Source organism: Babylonia areolata, chromosome 2, assembly GCF_041734735.1.
Source record: "Babylonia areolata isolate BAREFJ2019XMU chromosome 2, ASM4173473v1, whole genome shotgun sequence".
In the NCBI taxonomy this organism is placed as follows: domain Eukaryota; kingdom Metazoa; phylum Mollusca; class Gastropoda; order Neogastropoda; family Buccinidae; genus Babylonia; species Babylonia areolata.
In genome coordinates, this window is record NC_134877.1 from 13549453 (window position 1) to 13570605 (window position 21153).

General features: G+C 40.0%; 1 protein-coding gene across 1 annotated transcript in view; it reads left to right on the plus strand.

Annotated features, from left to right (window-relative positions):
* LOC143298054 (suppressor of fused homolog) overlaps positions 1 to 21153 on the plus strand; it is a 29889-nt gene that overhangs the window by 1501 nt on the left and 7235 nt on the right. The window contains exons 2-10 of the mRNA XM_076610725.1: positions 12969 to 13103; positions 13748 to 13887; positions 14418 to 14560; positions 15101 to 15186; positions 16135 to 16207; positions 16929 to 17115; positions 17635 to 17725; positions 18364 to 18507; positions 18939 to 19146. Coding sequence (XP_076466840.1) covers positions 12969 to 13103; positions 13748 to 13887; positions 14418 to 14560; positions 15101 to 15186; positions 16135 to 16207; positions 16929 to 17115; positions 17635 to 17725; positions 18364 to 18507; positions 18939 to 19146 — 1207 coding nt within the window. The remainder of the gene's footprint in view (positions 1 to 12968; positions 13104 to 13747; positions 13888 to 14417; positions 14561 to 15100; positions 15187 to 16134; positions 16208 to 16928; positions 17116 to 17634; positions 17726 to 18363; positions 18508 to 18938; positions 19147 to 21153) is intronic.

Consider the following 21153-nt stretch of genomic DNA (forward strand, 5'->3'; position numbering starts at 1 on the left):
TGACACCACCAACCACTCTACGGTATCTACCCTCTTGAACAGACTATAAAATTTGAACTGTTAGCTGCAACTTTTCCCCTCAACTATGACCCCTACAGCTTAATAACGATGCACTTGTTTGTGGATTTTTCCAGTGTTCCAAGTTTTCAGGTCAAATCAATTGTTGGTGTCAGTCTCCAGTCTATTTTTAAGTTCATGAGTATTAGGTTTCAAAACTGGTTTTGACTTTTCGTGAATTTAAAACTCATATAACTCAATGAAAAGTGTGTAACTGTTCACATTTTTTCCATCCAAATTTATTATGGCCTGTAGACACACGAAACATTCAGCTGATATATCCCTTGCTCAGATAACGTATCATACTGAAAACATGATGCAGTGTTTATGATGTAGCTTTCAAACTGAAGGCAGTTTCTTCTTTGAGCGCATCTGTGGCTCATTTGAAGACAGTTTTGCACTTTCTGCATGGGTGTATGTGTGTAACATTTATGGCATATAAACCACTGCAGCGTTTGTGTGAATAGATTCCCTTTTTTTTAAAGAAAAATTAATTTAGGGGATGCGACTTACATCATGATGCGCTCGATAGCCCAATTATTACAGTAAAACTTCCTATGGTATTCATGACACTGCACTGACATGGATTAAGTCTTACCTTATTGATCATACACAGAAAGTAGATGTGAATGATAGATACTCTAGTTTATCTGCCTTGAGATACAGTGTCCCACAGGGGTCCTCCTGGGTCCAGTTTTCGTGTGTGTATGTGTAGTGGAATGAACTCTGCCATAGCTGGACATAGCATGGGAAGTATTCTGGGAGAGGACATTAAAATAAATGCAGTGTGAATGAAGTCCAGAAAAACTGTAAACATGAGATCATGAGACAGACCTATCAGTTTGCATTGAGACTTTTGAGGTGGTGTTTGTGTTAATTCCTGTCCAGGTGAGCAAATGGTTTTGTTAGTATGAAAGTGAGTTGCAGAAGATTGAGTTAAACCAAACCCTTATGCAGACTGGACCTGATGATGACTTGACAATAGATGATCTAAATGAAGCAATAGCTAAATGCAAGAAAGAATCGGCTCCTGGCCCAGACAAAGTTCGCTACTCGGACATCAAGGAACTATCGGAAGAAGACAGAAGCAAACTTTTCAATCAGTATCAAAACAGTTTCTACAATGGACATGTGCCGGAGGACTGGACACACAGCTTCTTAAAACCCATACCAAAACCAGGAAAGGACCATCATCAGGTAAGCGGCTACCGGATCCTAACCATGCAAAACATTGCTGGAAAGCTCATGGAACGCATGATAGCCAGGAAACTTGCAAGGGATCTTGAACACAGGCACATTCTCCCTTCAAATCAAGGTGATTACAGAACAGGCAAATCCACACGGGAAAATGCAGCTGCTTTTGCATATGAGGTGTATGAAGGATTTCAAAAAAAAGAAGAAACACTAGCAGTAGCAATCGACCTTGAAGATGCCTACAATAAAGTCCAGTTTGCGCACCTCATGGAGCTGCTACTAAGGTATGGTGTAAGTTTGACACTGACAAGATGGATAGCAGCAGTGCTTCAGGAAAGAACCGTCGTCCTACGCCTCGGAGATTGGATGTCTGCACCTTCTAAACTATCCATGGGACTGCCACAAGGGTCTCTGCTCTCTCCTGTCCTCTACAATGTCTACACGAAGGGCCTTGCAGACTTAAACAACAGTGGAATAGCTCGGGTGCTTACTCTTGCGGATGATGGCCTGGTCTTCAAAACTTCGAAAGATGCTCGGGAAAGAACTAAAGCTGTCCAGAAACAACAATATTGCTCAATGGTGCAAAGACACAGGATCTTCCATCAATCCAGCGAAAACCCAAACGTTGCTGTGCACCCTCAACAACAGAACCGCGAGCAAATCACCACCACCTGTGTCATTCGACGGGATTCAGATCGAGAAAACTTAATGCCTACGCTACCTAGGAATACGCTTCGACAGGATGCTGACCTTCAGAAAACATACGGAAAATACTGTTCTCAAATGCAAAAAGGGCCTTTCAGTCTTAAAAGCAATGGCAACCAAAGGTATTGAACAACGCCACCTCTTCCTGCTACACCAATCACTCGTCCTCAGCGTGATCGACTACGGACTTGGGCTAACAACACCATCTCAAAGCAACCTCCTAAAATTAGAAAGAGTTCAAAATGAAGCTATGAGGCTGATCCTTTGAACAACAAAAGACACGCCCACAGAAACCATGCGATACCTGCTTGACCTTCCTTCAGTGCAGGCCAGAAACAAGTTAGAACAGGTCAAGACCTACTTCAAAGCATTAGAAAACTCTCAAAACCCACTGCATGACACAGTCAAAGAACCAAAAGGCAGCCGTCTAGGACGAGGAAGATCATGGATGGGGCAAGCAGAAGACACAATCCAGCTAGTATGCCAACTACAAGACCTGAAAGAAACAAAAGAATGGGAGAAAAACCCCGAAAACATCAACCATCTGTTCAACACAGCCGTTTCACCCACTCTAGGAAGACACTGTCGGGAATGGCCAGAGGGCAAAACTGATGTGGAAGTGAAGCTACTCATAGAAGAAAACAGAAAAAGAAGAGGACATCATCATATACACAGATGGCTCAGTCACCAAAGACCAATCCGGTTGGGGATTCACTGCGAAACAAATGGAAAAACAATTAAGGAAGAGAATGCTGCCTACAAAGTCACAACCTCCAGCCTAACGATGGAAGTTGAAGCTGTGACACATGCCCTGCAGTGGCTATCATCCATCCATACGCCCGGAAACCAACATGCCATGATTCTAACCAACTCAGTGAACCTCATACAGAAAATTGAAAACGGAATGGGAAGCCCAGAGTGGCATAAGGCAATGCGCAACTTTCAGATGAAAAAACTCACATGGTCATTCTGCCCGGGACATGCAGGTGTTAAGGGAAATGAGCGAGCTGACAGACTTGCTGGTAACGCAACACCAACGAGCGGCCTACATCTAGGAAAATCGGAAATCCTCAGAAAAGTCAAAGAATATCAAAAAGAACATGTACAAGGCCATCACACCATCGATTGCCTCAAAGAAATAAAAGCAGAGAGAGGGAGCGGCCGTAAGTCTAAAATGAAACGTAGAGCACGATGCTTTGCAAATCAAACAAATATCGGCATCATTTCGAAACCAACATTGCGCAAATTTCTTCAAAACGGAACAGCCTCTGTGGGCTTTTCCAAATACAGTAGACTGAGCAACACACTAGACTCCACGTTCTTGGCATCAGAGATCTTTTCCCATCCCTCTTGCGGCCAATCAGTGGCAGCCTCTGTGCGTGTGTGTATGTGTGGGTCTGTGTTTTTGAGTGCGTTTGTGCATGCGCGAGGGTGTAAGTGTACACAAGTGTCAGGAGAGTTCTGTGCACGTGCGTGTGTGTGTGAGGGGGAGGGGGGGTAGAGGATGAGGTATGTGAGTGTATGCATGCCTACACTGTGGGAGCAACAGGATATTGGAACGTGCGAGTGTGTATATATCTTTGAATATATGTGTGTGGGGTTGGGGGTGGGGGATATGGGCGTATGTGTGTGTGCTTGTCGTTGTACAAGTAAGTGTTCATCTGTGTGTGTTTGTGTGTGTGTGTGCCGTGGAAGCTGCGATACGTAGCCTAGAAATGAGTGTGTGGAGGAGGGGGGGGGTAGAGGAGGTGCAGGGTAATGTGTGTGGTGTGTGTGTGTGTGTGTTGGGGCTCATGTACGTTTATGTGTATTTGACTGTGCTTTCATATCTGTGAAACTGCATGTTTGGTGCATATCTGTTATGCATGTGTGGGTGTATGTGTGAATGTGTGTCTTCATGTTTTACATTTATTTGCTTATTTATCATCATTGTTGTCTTATTTATTTGTTATTATTACTACTACCTTTTTTATATTATAATTATTATTTATTTATTTATTTATGTACGCTTATCTGTTATTTATTCACCCTTTTTTTTTTTCCTTTTTTTTTTCTCAAGGCCTGACTAAGCGCGTTGGGTTACGCTGCTGGTCAGGCATCTGCTTGGCAGATGTGGTGTAGCATATATGGATTTGTCCGAACGCAGTGACGCCTCCTTGAGCTGCTGAAACTGAAACTGAGTAAAGATTCCTTGAATGGGATGTTTAACATTATGATTATGTATAATTTATTTCATAATCTTGAAGTTGAATAGCATTTGCTAAAGGATTAATTTAATATGAATTATTATTTCAAAATCTCAAATGACCGTTGGTACAGATGAGATATAAAAATGGCTACAGAATGTGAACTGTGACTTTCAATAACATTTTCTTATATATTATAATGTACTTTGTATTTTATACTACTTTATATTTTATGTATTTTAAACTACTTGATTGAAATATATGGAGCTTGCATTGAGACTTCTGACGAGATGGTTGTGTTTAATTCCTGTCTAGTCCTCGGTTTACATATATATATATATATATATATATATATATATATATATATATATGCTTCTTTTGTGTCAGATGTCATCACTGACATCTTCATCAGTCATTGTGTGATGTTGCATGAGGGCTATGCTGATGACACTCAACTTCTCTTAGTTGGCCTCCATAGCTGAAATTGATGTACTGGTGTTTCAGACACAGGAGTGCATTGTGGACCTGAAACTGAAAGACTGGATGACTCTAGATTAGTGCAGTCAAATGATGATTTGACTGAACTTATGCTTTTTTTTTTCTTTTTAATTGCTAGCCTGTCTGAAATTGTTATTAAAAAAAAAAGTTTTGTCAACATCCTTCTCTTCCTGACTGTATTCTGATTAAGAGAATACTTGTTTCACTTTCTTCATCTGTTTGTATGTTCTGATTAATTGCACATTGTTTCACTTTCTTCTTCTGTTCGCAGTCTTGGTGCCATCCTTGGCCAGTCTCTTTCCTTCTAACAGTATGAATTTCAAACATCTATAAAGTTGCCTGTCTGGAATTGTGTAGAATCAGTTCTGTCCACCACTTTCTCTCTACTGATGCAACCAAAACACTTGTGTGCACTTTTGTTCTCAAGACTGGATTACTGCAATTCTGTTTTGGCTGGCCTTTCTAAATGTCTGTTACTGTGTTAGACTTAACAAATTCAGAATAACACTTACAGATTCTTTTGCAGAGCTTCTAGTTCTAAATCTGATCATGTTTCTCCTCTCATTCATTCTCTCCACTGGTTGACTGATTGAATAGACTACATTATCACTTATACACTCTGACATTTTCTTCAGTCAGTGGGTATAGAGTATAGACTATAGATCTTTATGAACTTCTCCATAATATAGGTCTATACTCCATCTCGCCAGCTCAGCTCTTTATCTGATACTCAACTTCTCAGAATATCTCATGTCAGAACTGAGACCTACGGACATAGATCAATTTTCTTTTCAAGTCGCAAAGACGTTGAACTTCCAACATTTGATTCCCTCACCTCTTTCAAATCTGGCCTCAAAACTCACCTCTTCTTTCAGCAATAAGTTTTGTTGTGGCAGGTCCATTTTTGTATGGTACCCATCATGTATACATGCGTGTTTATAGTCAGTTTGTCATGTTTTGGTATGTGTTACTGTATGTGTAAAATTGATGTAATGTGCTATTTATTAAATCATGTTTTCAAGTCCACTGAGGCTTCTGGTCCACAGTATCTTTCTGATCTCATTCATCCTTACATATCCTCACGCCAACTCCGCTCTTCTTCTGACACCTGAATGGTTAGGATCCCCCCTGCTCGAACAAAAACGTATGGCCAACGCAGTTTTTCATTCCAAGCCCCCTTTGGAATCAGCTTCCTCAGCCTCTACGTCACTCATCGCTGCAATATTTCAAATCCAGTCTGTAGACTCACCTTTTCCCCTCCTGATTAATTCTCAACAGCTCATCCCTTTCCAGTATGAACTAAAATGATGATTAGTGACTGAGTGAGTTTTGATAGTGTCGTAATTTGTTGGTAGTATTTTTGATTGTGTACTACTTATGATTGTGTGCTATGACTTTTGTGTGTGTGTGTGCATGTGCTTGTGTGTATTGTGGGTGTGTGTGTGTGTGGGGAGGGGGGGGGGGAATTTTTATGATGTTTGGTATCTTGTGTTCAATTTTACCTTTTTGATATGTGTTCTATTTTTAAACGCCTAGGGCTTTTTTTCTTTCAAGATTAGGCATAAATACTACTACTAATAATAATAATAAAGTACCTAGAGCAGATTTCTGGATTATGTGCAATATCAGGATCTAATTAAGTGTTGTCATTCTTATTAAACATAGCTGAAGGTGCAGTTTCCAAGTGCTGCTTTCTATTCTAATTTGTGATTGTGTTTCTTTGTCCCTTTTTTTTTCTTTCTTTTTCTCTTTTTTTCTTTCCAGGTATCATCTCATGTTACCAGGGTTACCTTTCTGTTCTCTGTGGAATCTTTATGAGTTTAGGATTCTGAAATATCAGTTCCTTTCTTAGTTTTTTGAGTGTGTATATATACATGTGCACACACATGTGTATTGTGTGTGTGTGCGCATGTTTAATTTGTGTGCAAGGGAGGTGCGGGAGTTATATCAGGTTTTTGGCTCATGTCATGTTTAAAGAAATTGCCTCTAGGAATAATGTGTCTCAGTGGTCCATGTGTCCCTGGTAAGTATTAACAATTTTTTTTCCCTGGAAATATGCCATATTTAGCTTTGAAATGAATTGGGGGGGGGGGGGGGGTCTTTCCCCACACTCCAATAATAATTATGGTTTAACTAAATTAAGTCTAACACTAGTTACAGATTAAATCATAATTCCAGATTGTGAACATTTTATAGAGCGACAAGGGGGTATACATGTAAATGTATGTGTGTACATTCTCTGTGTGTGTGTGTGTGTGTCAACCAAAATCTCATTCTGCCACCGCTTCATGCATGTATCATGCACCTGTATGTGTGTGACCCTTTCCATCTCTCTCTCTCTCTCTCTCTCTGTCTCTGTCTCTCTTTGTGTCTCTCTCAGTCTCTGTCTCTACCTCTATCTCGGAGTCTCTATCTCTGTTGTGTGTGTTGTGGAAAAAGTTGCACTATTCATGTTATCAATTACAATGATATTATAATTTATGAAATTATATAATGTAAAATTTGATGCCCCTTGTTTATATGGGGCTATGGCTTTAATAAAATGATTTAATCATATGAGTCTTTGACACTGTCTGTCTCTGTCTGTCTGTCTGTCTGTCTGTCTGTCTGTCTGTCTGTCTCTCTCTCTCTCTCTCTCTCTCTCTCTCTCTCTCTCTCTCTCTCTCTCTCTCTCTCGTGTCACACATGTATGCACATGTGCACAAATTCTGCCACAACAACCTTCATGGTTAATATGGGCAATAAACAACAAATTCATCAATCCTGCATACAATTTACATACTAAATAGTATCTTTTCCTTGATTATTGTTCTTTTTTATTTTATATGGTGCACCTTTTTTTTCTTTTCTTTTTTTTTATTCCATCATATTTCATCCAAGTAGCATTCTAGACCGGTGGTACTGTCAGTTAATCGGGGTTTAAATATAGCAGCTGCTTTGTGTGTGTGGAGGGGGGGAGGCAGTGGGGAGAGGGGTGGTTCTAGACGCTGGCTCCCAAGAGGGAAAATGAGTCTCTGTGGGGGGGCCTGTGCCATTAAATCTGACCTCTGCTTTGCTGGTGGTCGCTTGTGTGGTTGTGGGGACATGCTGGCAGTGGTGGTGGTGGTGGTGGTGACCAGACCCTTCATGCTGCCCATGGTAACCAGGCTGTTTCCAGTCAGGTGGGGGTCTAAGCCTGTTGGATGCTGTTCAGACTGTGCAGGGCTTGTCTTGCTGGCTAGGCTTGAAATAAGATAAAATGTTTTCCTCTTTTTTTTCTTTCTTTTTTTTTCTTTTTTTTTTCTTTTCTTTTTTTTTTTTAGTATTAAATAACCGGTTTTTTGTTTTGTTATAATTTGGCATCATCCAGCATCTGTATCATTCATTTAATCAAGACTGTTTATATGTCATCAAAAGTTGAACAAAGTCAGTTTATTCATTCTTGGCATCATCACACTTGATGAAGTTGATCATATTGATAAGAGGCTTAATGAGCCAAAGAGAGGTTTATTAGCTGTCTGCATACTTAATCAAGTTAATGTTATAGATCTCTAACTTTTCCTTCCTACTTTTTTTAAAATTATTGACTGTCTCGGTTGTTTCTGAGAATTAAGAGTTACACAAGTTTATTTCCTAGATTCACTGATAGTTTGTTGTGAAAGAACTTAAGAAGTTGTGTACCAAATGCAACGACACATAAAATTCTGTTATCACCCCTTCTTCTTTTGGGGTTACAGCCTTAATTAAATAAACCATCTTGAATCTTGAATGTGTCGTTTCTGCATCCTCATTTGTTTCGGTCTTTTTCTCTGTGCCTCTCTACTTCCCACCCACATCCACCCCCTGTCTCTTTTCTTCTTTCTTGACACAGATGTTCTTATTACAGTGATTACTTGTTCAAATTCAATGCTTACTGATCAATGCAAATCAGCTAGAGAGAGAGAGAGAGAGAGTGTGTGATGAATAAATCATTATTATAATATTAACCACCTTCATTCTTTTTACATGATGATTTTTTAACAGTGTTTTTTTGTGATATTATTTTCATTTCAAAGATCTGTGAAAATATATCTATCTATATATATAGATATACGTATATATATGTATATATAAATGCTTGATTGGTAATTTATGATATTCATATTGATATATTTATATAATTTGTGAATGGTTCTTTGAGTTTAGTTTTGAATTCATGAACCTATTTTGCTTTGGCAGGGTGTGGCACTGGCAAGGACAGGCTGTGAAATATATACACATATAGAAATTACAACACATTTCTGTATTTCTCTCTGTGTCTCTCTATGTAATATCTGTGTGTGTGTGTATCTTACAAATTATTTTGAATATATGTGTTGAGATTATTATTTATGAAGAGATGTATACAGAGATATAATAGTAATAGTACTTACAGAGAGAGACTGAAAAATATGACAGTGACTGAGTATATGACACATAACTGTAAGAGCATACTTTGAATTTGCTTTGTCACCATAAACTAGGCCAAGAGGGTGCATGGAGTAAGGGGGGTGGGAGAATTTAGTGTGAGTGGGTGGGTATTTTATGTTTGGAAGGAGAGAGGGGGATTTAAGTATTGATCTATACCCTGGGAGAGCCCTGCTCCCCCACCCCTACACCCAGTTCACTGTACCCTTCCACACACACACATATATTTATATCCACTCTTGGAAGAGCCTCCACTTCCACCCCCACCCCCCTACACACACCTCTGTTAATTTGCTATGATCAACACAAGAGAGCATTGTCCAGCTCTGAGTGAGGTAGACCCACCACCCCTTCCCCCATACCTACACCCTCCCTGGAGAAGGCTTTGTCAGGGTACTGGCAGGCAGACGTCCCACAGGGCTCATGAATGCCCCAGGAGGGTGGGTGGGGGGCTGACCATGAGAGGGAGGGGTGGAAGGGTTGGAAGCCAGCAGTGTGGGGGGTCCCCTGATTGTACCCCCTGCTGGGGGAGGTCAGGTGGAGGGGAAGACAGGTGGAAAATGGGGTGGGGTGGGGTGGGGTGATCCTTGGTGCTTCTTCTTTTTCTGTCCCACCCCCCTTGCAGAGTTTTTACACTGGCTGATGGCTGGAGCTGAAGAAAATCCTTGGGAGATGGTAGAAGGTAGAAAAAGAAAAGGAAAGAAGAAAGAAAAAAAAGGGCAAAGGAGGAGGAGAGAAAGGTGGAGAAAAACGAGCTGAAGGAGCTGGAGATTTTCATGACTCTGTCGGTAGCCTCTGTAAGAGGTTGGCTTGGTTGAGTGCTCTCCAGGTTGATAATTGCTCTTACCCCTTGACTTTTACTGTCTTGGCCATGTTGAGTTCATTGATCCTGCCCTACCTTCTCTTCCTCCCCCCTTTTTTTCTCTCTCCCTCTCTACTTCCACCCCCCACCAACACTTTTGCACCTCAACATCCTTCCCACTGTTTCCCCCTTTCTTGCTGTTGCAGTAAAGAATTAGCTGTTGCCTAAATCTAGTTTTAAGGCTTCCCAGTGGAGAGAGTCTGTACATGTGTGTGTGTGTGTGTGTGTGTGTGTAGTTTTGTGCTGTGTATTGTTGCTTTCAGTTTTAAAGTTTCTGCCTTTGGACCACTGGAGTTATGAGTTTGAGAAAGCATGGCATTGATTTATGATGTTTGAACAAAAACAACCACAAAATAATTCTCTGTTTGAATTATCAGTGCAACATCAGATGAGTGTCACTGTTTTAAGAATTGTTTAGTTATTGCAAATCCTGTTATTTCCTTGATCAGAATTTTAAAAAATGAAATTGCAAATTATGATGAAAAAAAAAGTTATTTGATTGAAGAAAATGGTTGAAAAACCTTTTCTTTGCAACACACACACACACACACACACACACACACACACACACACACACACACACACACACACACACACCTACCTCTTATAGGAAAATAGTGTGTGCATACATGTTTGCGCATATGTGTGTGTAGTGTGCCCATGCACTTTGTGTATGTGGTGAGTTGAATAGGGTGGTTGTTTTTTGTTGGTTTTTTATTTTCATTTTTTGTCTTTCCCTTTTTGTTGTTTCCTTTTTAAAAAAATCAGTTCATGTGTGCCTTGTTCCATGCTGACTCTATAATTTCCCTTTTGATTCACTAACTATGAAGAGTGAGTCTTGACTCAGGACACCACAGTGAAGTAACCACAGCCCTTGGACAACACTCCACCACCTTATCCCTTTAGACCACGGCAGGCTGCCCCCTCACCCCCACTCCCACCCCAATCCCCCACCCCAATCCCCCACCCCCATCTTTCTGAACACTGTGGTCTCACCGCAAACCCCCACCTGGAGTCAGATCAATATTATCAGTCCCCCTGTCTGGTCGGCTGCCTTGTTTGGGATTTACTTTACCCACTGCTCACACTACTGAGCGATCCCCTGCTTAGTCCCAGGAGGTGAGAAAAGACCCCCATGATTGACGGCTGTTATCTAATGACATTAACTATACTGCCCCTTGTACTACCACTACCATCACCCCACCACCACCACACCCCCTTACCCCCTGTGGGGGTGGAACTTTCTGGATGTGTGTCATGCCACAAGAGACTAGAGTGTAAAACCACATACCAGCACCCGTGGTTTCAGTCACACTTGGTGATATAGGTGGGGGGGGGGGGTTGTTTTTTTGTGTTTTTTTAACAATTTTAGCTCCAGCTTGCTTGCTGTATGGGTCATGATACAAAGGAGTTCAGTGTGTCAGGTGTGCTTTTTAGAAGAATATCAGCTGAAATAAATTTGTTTTTCAAGAGAGCACACACACACAACACACACTCACACAATACACACACACACAACACACACACACACACACACACACACACACACACACACTCACACACACACACACGAACTCTCTCTCTCTCTCTCTCTCTCTCTCTCTCTCTCTCTCTCTCACACACATTCACACACACACACACACACACACTGATTTTTTTAAGATAAATAATAGAAATTAAATGGTCTAAAACTTGTTACAGAGGTTTCTGTCATTAAGTTTGCCATCATTTTGAAATATACAAACTTCTTTTTTTTAGTTCTGAGATTATATGGTAGCTACAGTAGTAAGTTTGTGTAGTGGACTAATGTTAAAAGGGTCAAAGGGAAGCCATTGACTGAGATGTCCTGTACACTTGAATTTCCTTCTGGTTTTGAAGCTGAGGCAATGTGTCTGCTTTGTTGTCGCTGGATCTATACATATACATTTGTAAATATATATTATATGTGTGTATGTGGATATGCAGGTGCATTCCTGTTTTAACTCACTCAGTACGGCCAGTCCTCTCTTCTCCTCTACACAGACCCCTCGGATTTCCAGTGGGTGTCTCAATGACCCAGCCTTTAGTTTCCGTCGTCAGAATTGTGGTATTCTTTGTCAACATTCACCTCTTCAGTGTAAGAGCCTTCCGCTGGTAATATTTTGATGGTGGTTATTGGGGTGAAACGCTGTTGACGTCGTCTCTTTCGCCGTTCGTATGGAGAGAGTTAATCATTATATGCTAAGTGTTATTCAACTTAAAGTTGTGATATTTTCACATCATTTTCTCAGTGCTACTTCTTTTCTGTCTGTAGTGTTCATGCAACTACATTTTCTAATCATTCTTCAGTACTCATGTTTTTGACTAGTGTTCACTCAATGCAAACTTGTTTTGTGTATGTTGATCCTGTATCGAAAGAATTAAACAGTATATGTTCAAATATACCTTAATGCTAAATGGTCATTTTGTGGCTGGGGAAAACTCTATTTTTGACATTCTACTATTAAGTACTGCTTGTAAGAGCTGAAGGAAGATTTGCTTTTCCTCTTTGGGGATGCCAGGGGCCCCCTTCTTCTATCAGTAATATTCTCACCTGAGGACCCTTCTGTGACATAAATCTACCCCCCCCCCCCCTTTTTTTTTCTGTCTGCGATTGTTTTTGGGTGGGTGTGTTTTTTTTTTCTTTTTAGTTTTCATGGTCGTTAGTTGGAATTATATGCTAAGTAATGGAAAAGCAATGGGTCCAATTTTCTTCTTCATTTATTATTGCTTTGGACATTTTTAACTACATTTCCTCCAGCCCTGATGTGACTGTGTGCTGCAGGTTGAAGCTATAACAAGAACAGGTGCTTTTTATAACATATTCTTGTTTTGACATGTTCTGTCCATTTTGATTGAACTGCTTTGGAGAACTAAACCCTGCAATCAGACAACAAACACCTGACCTCAGTTTACTGCTGTAAAACTGAATTGAGTTATGGCAGACACCTTGTTTGGCTGCTGTGGAAGAGAATGGAGAGACCAGCATGTGGTTTCAAGCTGTGTTTTGTGTGTCCCAACAGGTTAGGAGGCCCAGACCCCTTAGACTACATCAGTATGTATTCCAACCCTGGGGACCCTGCACGACAGATTCCTCCGCACTGGCACTACATTACATTCGGCTTCTCAGACCTTCACGGAGACGGCAGAGTGCACGAGTGAGTTCTGTATAGAATCTGTAATTCTTCTACCAAATTTATTTCCTTTTATGAAGATGGGTCTGACCTTGTTCCAGTGGTAACCTAATCCTTAAATTAAAATGTTTTAATTTTGGAAGGGGATGGCCATCTGTTGGTGACCAGCACAGTATATTATTTGTAATGATTAGTCTTCTTGTGTTGAGGATTATCCCAATATTTGGGGTAATTAGTTAGGCAGTGTAGATGAATGTTCCAATAGTTGTGTTAAAGAGTAAGTGGTGTAGATGAATGTCACAATATTTGTGTTAATGAGTCAATCTGGCGAAGATGAATGTCATGGTATTTAAGTAAATTATGAGTTTAGTGGTGCAGATGAATTTCCCAATATTTACACGTTTTTATGTCCCAGCTATTATGTGTAGGGGTGGACTTTGTTGGCATATTCTGATCACAGAAAGCGTTTTGAAGTGTTGACAGCCCTGAGATGGCCTTCACAGTTAGCTGGGCTTTAAGCAGTAACAGAGTGAAGAGAAGCAGGAAGAAAGTTTGATTTGTTGTGAAAGAAAGTACAATTTCTTTTTACTAGGAGATGTGATATTCTAGACATGAGGAGAAGAACCGTTCACACAGAAATGTAGCACACGTTCTGTTGTTTTTTGCAGCATGGGAGGAACGCCAGATGGGCCCAGTGGTTTTGGGTTTGAACTAACTATGCGTCTGAAGAGAGAACCTGAGGAAACCAACCCTCCCACCTGGCCTGCTGCACTGATGCAGGCACTGGCCAGATATGTGTTTCAGTCAGGTGAGTTTCACAATCTGCTGTGTGTGTACATGTGTTTATGCTTGTAAGTGTTTATACATGTACACAAATATATAAATGAGTGTGATCACTGATGTGAGATGTGGGAGTCTGTCAAAGAAAAACATGGTTAGTTTGGGGGGAAATTCACTTTGTTGGTTGATAGGTCTGTTAGTCAGTCTGTTCTGGACCACAGTGCAGATCTAAATTTCTTGACTGAAAATCCTCATAATGTCTTAATCAGTCAAGCTAAAACTTGACACAAAGTAATGGTTTATACTTGTGTTGCTCATATTGGATCTGTCATTTAAAAAATGATAATTTTAATAAAAAGGTGCCAGCGTATGATTCTTCTTCTACATTCATGGGATGCAGCTCTCACATTCACTTGTATGAGTGGGCTTTCTCATGTCTGACCATTTTTACCCACCATGTAAGCAGCCATACTCGGTTTTGGGGGGGTTCTTACAATTTCAGTTAGATTGGTGTAATGATGACAGTGTCTTACCATGGTGATTTGTGTCTGTGTTCAGAAAATGTGCTGTGCAGTGGTGATCACGTATCATGGCACACTCCTTTGGACGGAACAGAGTCCAGGGTGCAGCATATGCTGATGACAGAAGACGCTCAACTGCAGCCAATCACCTCACCTTTCGGAACTGTCAACTTTATTCAGGTGTGACAGACAGCTCTATGCATGGAAATGATTAGCACAGTTATGTGTGATGAAGGTTTTGTAAACGGCCAACATTTTCCCCTTGTGCTCATGATGTACACTGTATCTATTTTGGATGTATTTGTTTCCATTCACTTATAGATTAGTAATATTGCTATTTGTCTCTTCCTTCTTTATTCAGTGGCAGAAATAGATATGACAATTCATAAAATACTATATATTTTTATAGAAAAACATTGACAGTGTTAGTAAATGACTATTGCGGGTCAACTAATGCATTTAATCTTTTACACTGCATGTGTTGTATAGTATCTTCAGATTCCATTATAGTTTTCAGATTTTATTTTTAGACATTGGTGTTATTATCATTGTAATGAGCACTACTGTAGGAATGCAGAATGAATGAATATATGCTTGAATAGAAATTCATGTATACTCATGCCAATGTACAAGCACGCACACATGATCACACTCCCCTACTACAAGTATTATCATCATCTTCACCATTGTCAAAATCGTTTTTTTTCTCTGTGTGTGCAGATTGTGGGTGTGTGTGAAGAAGAGTTGAAAGCAGCTCAACATTGGAATGGCCCAGGTGTCATTGAACTTCTTCGATCAAAGCCAACGTGAGTGTATTTTAGTGGTTTTTGTTGTTATATCCTTTTCAATCTTTTCAAAACAAAATAATGGCTCATTGAGTGCTTTTCATTGGTGGTTGTAATTTTTAAGATTTTTCTTTTGAAAAAGATTGAAATATTATTATTCTTTTTTTTTTTCTTTTTTTTTTTCTTTTTTTTTTTGTTTGTTTTGTTTGATGATAGGCAGCTGGTAAGTAACAAGGATGCCAAATATTTGGTCAGTACAAGGCTGAACTCGATGTATTTTTCGCCTTTGTTGTTGCAGACAGATCATGCCATGAGGTGTGTGATCACACTTAATCCTGTCTGTGTCTGTGGTACATAAGGCTGCCTCCCGAGATCTCCATTGCTGCCTGTCTTGTGCTATTTTGGCTAGCTTCCCTACTGCATGGCTATTCTGATCAGTTCTTTTTTAACTGTCCTGGGCCATGTCTCTCTTGGTCTTTCTCACAGTCTGTTTACATTCGATGTTCAGCAAAGTAAGGGCATGTGGTGGCCTTCTCAAATCATGTTGTATCGAGCGCATCTTCTTAGCTTGATTTCAGTAATATCCAGCATGGAGGTTCTTTTCTGCACCACAGTGTTATATATGATGTTTGACCAAATAAACAAACAAAAAAATTCTGATTATAATCAGAATTCTCCAGAGACAACTGACCTGGAATTTTTTTTTTTTTTTTTTTTTTTTTTTTTTATAGCTGATGCTCTTGGTGGCTTCCCATATCTCTGATCAAGCAAGAGTATGCTATTAAGAACATTATGTGTGATCATTGCATGGATGTATTGAATATGTGTGCTTGTGTAGTTCTGCCATTGCAGGTTGATTTCTAATGCAGGGTACGTGAATCTGAGCCTTAGATTTATTGTGTCTGTGAGCTTGGAATGCCTTGACCACCGCAGGTTGACTGTAACACCAGGAGTGCATTGCTGTTGCAGGGCAGGGGGTCCTTGGCTGGTGACAGATATGCGGAGGGGTGAAACGATATTTGAACTTGATCCACACTTACAGGTTGGTTGAGATCTGAATGTGGACTGAAATGGAAGCCATTAACATCTTGTGCTTATTGTGTGGGTGTGTTGTTTGGCTTTGGTCATCATATTTCTTAGCAAATTATGCTGTATTTGATAAGAATATAGATTGCTTGACTTCTTTTTTTTAATCAGAGAACTGTCATGTGTCAGAAGTGGACAGCTATTATCAAATAATTGCTGGCTCCTTTTTGATGTGTCAGAATTGGACAGCTATTATCAAATAATTGCTGGAACTTTTTAATGAACCAGCATATCTGTTAAATAATTAGAAGTGATATTGCATTTGACAAAACAAAATGTTGATTGCTTGTTTAAAAAAAAAAAAAAAAAAAAAAATAAATAAATAAATGATTGATTGTTTATAAACTACATTTTTCTGAATGTTTACAACTTTTCTGTTTTTAGATGGCAGAAAATTTAGAGTTGACTGTTTTTGTTCACTTTATGAAAGCATTTTCTTTTACCTCCCCAGTGCAACATCTAAAAATTTGATTAGAAATTAGCTAGTCTATATGACCCCCACCAAGAGGCCTGTGATGTTTTGTGTGATCTACTGCTGGCTTCTGTGAGAAGTGCTTACCTCATTGCAGACTATCAATTCTTGTTGTGTAATGTTTCTTCATGAGTAGTGTCTAGAATTTATGATACCAAAACAAACAAAAAATCAAGGGAGTTGTAATGAAGTGATATGTGTGCAGGATCGGGTGGAGCAGGGTATAGAACAGGAGGGGTCCAACCTTAGTGGTGTCAGCAGTCGCTGTTGCTGGGACGAGCCAGGGGAGAACGACACACACAGCACGTACAGCGACGAAGATAAGGAGAATAGCAGCACAGGGCACAGAAGGGGCAGCCGTGACTCGGACAGACGGCAGATCACCGACAGTGGTAAGGGGGTAGTGGATCAGCACTGGAAGCAGGCCATCTCGCTTCACCCAAGCAAGCTCTGTTTTTTAAATGTTGCTGAGAATATTTGTATTTTAAAAGTATTATTATGAATTCCTCCTCCAGTTTTTTGTTTTGTGTTTGTTGGGGGTTTTTTGTTTGTTTGTTTGTTTCTCTTTCACCTCATCCCAAGTCTCAAGTCAGCAGTGAGTGTGTGATGTGTATTGTTTGATTTACTGAATGGTATGTGTTGTGTATAGTGCTTGTGTTTTGTGTTATCACTTTTTCTTAATTTTTGTTTGCTTAAACTTAATTTTCTAGAATAAAAACAAATTTATCTTTCCACTTTTCCCAGTTGAACATTGATATGACAAAGTAATCAGAACAACTCATAAATGTGTGCAATCTATACTTTCCACTTTTTGTTGTTGTTGTTGTTGTTTTGTTGTTGTTTTTTGGGTTTTTTAATAATTCTGAAAATTTTACATTAATTAACCATCATTCTTCATTGTTTTGTTTCAGAATCAGAACAGATCAAAACAGCATTGCAGAAGGGTTTAAGCAGCACAAGAACCAATGTTCAGTCCAGTGATGGAAATGACAATGAGCAAACGTAAGTGAGACTGATTTTTGTTCTCAGATTTCTTAAGAGCTGATAAAGACTAGAAAATGATATATGATAATACAGCATATCTTTTGAATTGAAGCAGACATTTTATCTGAATCAGTGCCACTATACCAGTTGTATGTAGGGTGGTAAAGTCGTCATTTCGAGTATTCTGACCTTTGTGATAGTAAACAACTCAAGGAAAGTGTTAAAAGGCAGTTATTTCCATGGTTCTATTTCCTGTGTGTTGAATCCTTGTTATATGTTTTGGTCTCTGGTTCAGTTAACAGGTAACGGAATTCAAGATGCTTTGGTTTGCAGAAGGGAAGAAATGTCTTTAAGATTGCTGAATGTCTGACAGCAGATCTGACTTTTGTTCATTTTGTTATTGATATTGATTATGGTGAAATGCTACAGCTAACAGTCAGGAAAATTGGATTCAAGGTGCCACTGAAGTCACACAAATGTGCAAGTTAGGTCGCCATTCATTATGAGAGTCAGTCTGTGTTATTGTGCTGATATGTTGCATTGTGCAGACTGGCTTGCATTCAGGTGTGGATGGTTGTATGTATGCAGTATCATACATTGCACACACATGCTTTTATTTTCATGCTGAACAAATTGTCTTTTTCTCCCATCTTCAGACGGCAGCGTCACTCACGGAAAGAGTCATTTGACAGTACAACAAGCTCTGAGGGCCCCACAGAGCTGATCAGAACCCGCACACTGGAGTCTGTTCACCTCAAATTTAACCTGGAAGCTGGTGCACTGTTACCTTTGGCACTCAGGTGAATGAAGTTATTTTAGACCTGTTGTTTTCTGTGCCCCTTCTCTAATGCAAATGTTGTTGTACTGCATCTAATATGGTGAAAAATTGCATCAACTGTCGCAGATTTTTTATGACAGATCAGTGTTATAAATGATAGGTAATATTTTGGTGATCAACATTATTTTTGTAATGGCTGATTGTATATGCATTCCGTCCACTTTGGTAATGCTGATTAACCGCATAATTTAATCACATGGTTAGACCAGTGTCTTTGTTTCTGCTTCAGTGAATATATCAAAATTCAGATAAACTGCATTATTTAATTGCGTATTAAAACTAATGAACAAACTGCCTTATTTCAGCATCTTTGTTCCTGCCGTAATGAAAGAATCAGTTAGCTGACACAGCTAATGTTAACCTGGGGTTTTTTTTTTGGCCTCTGAACTGCAGGGGGCGATTAAAGCATGGTCGTCACTTCACCTTCAAAAGCGTGACAAACGACGTAGCTGTGACGTTGGTGTCGCCGAGCGTGGTAGGCTCCATCACTGATGAGGAACACCCCTTTGCTGCCCACGGCACCTGGCTGCAGGTGCTCATCCGTGATGACTTCATGGAAGAAATGATCGCTGACCTGGAGGAACTGGCGTACCCTGATGAGGTGAGGATTTTGCTGAAAGAGGGGGAAAATGGCAGGGGTTTTTTTGTTTTTTGTTTTTTAGCTACCACATCCTGTGCACCATTTCCATTGTCATTACTCCCACATTTCTTGTTCTGAAACATTAGCACATATGGCCTGGGTTCAGCTGTCACAGTCCCTGCATTGACAACCCACAGGGAACTATAAGTGTTTGGTCACCAGGATGCTGCACACCAGAGGGGACCTACAGAATGTTGTGTCTGTTCCAGTGCAGTTGTTGGTGTATAATGTGGACAGGACAGGAGGAAAGAGCTTGAAGAAAACGGACAGACTGGGTTCTGTTAACGTGGAATTTGGTGATCCATAGAATGAGCTTTGGACAAAAGTTAAGGGGAAAAAAGCTTCAATACCATCAGAAGTGGTTGTATGGTATTGAAAGCAGAAGAAAAATCTATGAACAGAATACGAACAAACGAATTTGGTTTCTCAAGGTGGGTGCATGCGTGTGAAAGGAGAGTGAGTGTCACATCGGTAGTACTTCGATTGGATCTGTATGCAAACATATGTTGATCATTGTGTGGAGCTGTGTATGACCGGATGTATTTGAGGATTATTCATTCAAAGCACTTCATCACAATTGGGGTAAGGGCAATGGGGCAATAGTCATTCAAGGAGACAGGTCTTTTGTTTTTTAGGACAGGGCGATTAATTGATTTCTTCCTTAGGTCAAGAACACAACAATCTTTTAAAGACCCAGTGTATAGGCTGCTAAAAACACCACATAACTGTGAGGCACACATCTTCAAAAGACGACCACAGATTTCATCAGGACCAGTTGCTTTTTTCACATGCAGTTTTTTAAACACAAATTCAACAACACAGGATTCAACAACATAATTTTCATCATGAAAAGCATTTATCTGAAGGTCAGCGAATACTTTTGCTAAGTATTTTTCAAGTCTTCGCATTCAGAATGACAATAGAATTCATTAAGCTTCTCTGAAAAATGTTTTTGTTCATCACATGGCATTGGTGATGCCACCTGCGTCTTATACTGTCCAGAAAGTAATTTTAGACCTTTCCATGTATCAAGCCATACTGCCTCTTTCAAACCGCTTTTCTATCTTCTTGTTATAGGCTTGTTTAGATTCCTTTTGTTTGGTTTGATTAGTTCTTTTTTTAGCTTGCTTTGTACAGATTTCTTCAGAGTTCTATTGCCGCTCTGAAAAGCAATTTTCTTTTCGTTCAGAGTAGATTTAACGGCCTTTGATACCCAGGGCTTGTTGTTTGGACAAATTTTGATGTTTTCTTAGGAACAGTCATGTCTTCACAAAAAGATATATATATAAGCTGATACAACATCAATGGATTCATTAACAGTCTTCTCTGAAGACCTTTTACTGTCCACCCCTCCCTAGAGTTTCTTATTACTCACATGAATCCAGCAGAGTTTTCCATTCAGTTCATTCAAAACAGCCTTTCAGTTCTTCCACACTCTCAGGCATCCACACTTTCACACACTTCTATGTGATTGGTTCTCTTTGTATTTTAGGTCTGTAAGATGGAAGTAAATGGATTGTGTTATGATCTGAGGTGCCATAAGGAGGAAAAACTGATTTGTAAGCATGAGGGATGTTTCCGTAGCAAAGGTCCAGTGTTTCATTTTTACGGGTTTCACATGTAACATACAGTTTGAAAGAGGGTAAAAAAGTCACCAAGACGTGGGGCGTCGGGCGATATAAGTTGCAGGGAACAGATAGTGTCGGTGATCTCCGAGGCAGCACGTGAAACTCAAGCGGAAGGCAGAACATAGCAAACTGTGGCGAAGATCTGGCCAAATTCCCAGGGCAGATACCGTGGCTGTGGTGACAGGGACAACAGCTCAACATCGGGTGTGCGCAGCTGTTTTCGCACTATCACACTAGACTTGTCACACCAGTTTTCTTTGATGTACAGGCACATGCCACCACCTTGTTTTTTGCCTGTCATATTAAAATCTCTGTCTGTTCTGAAAGGATATCCAAATCC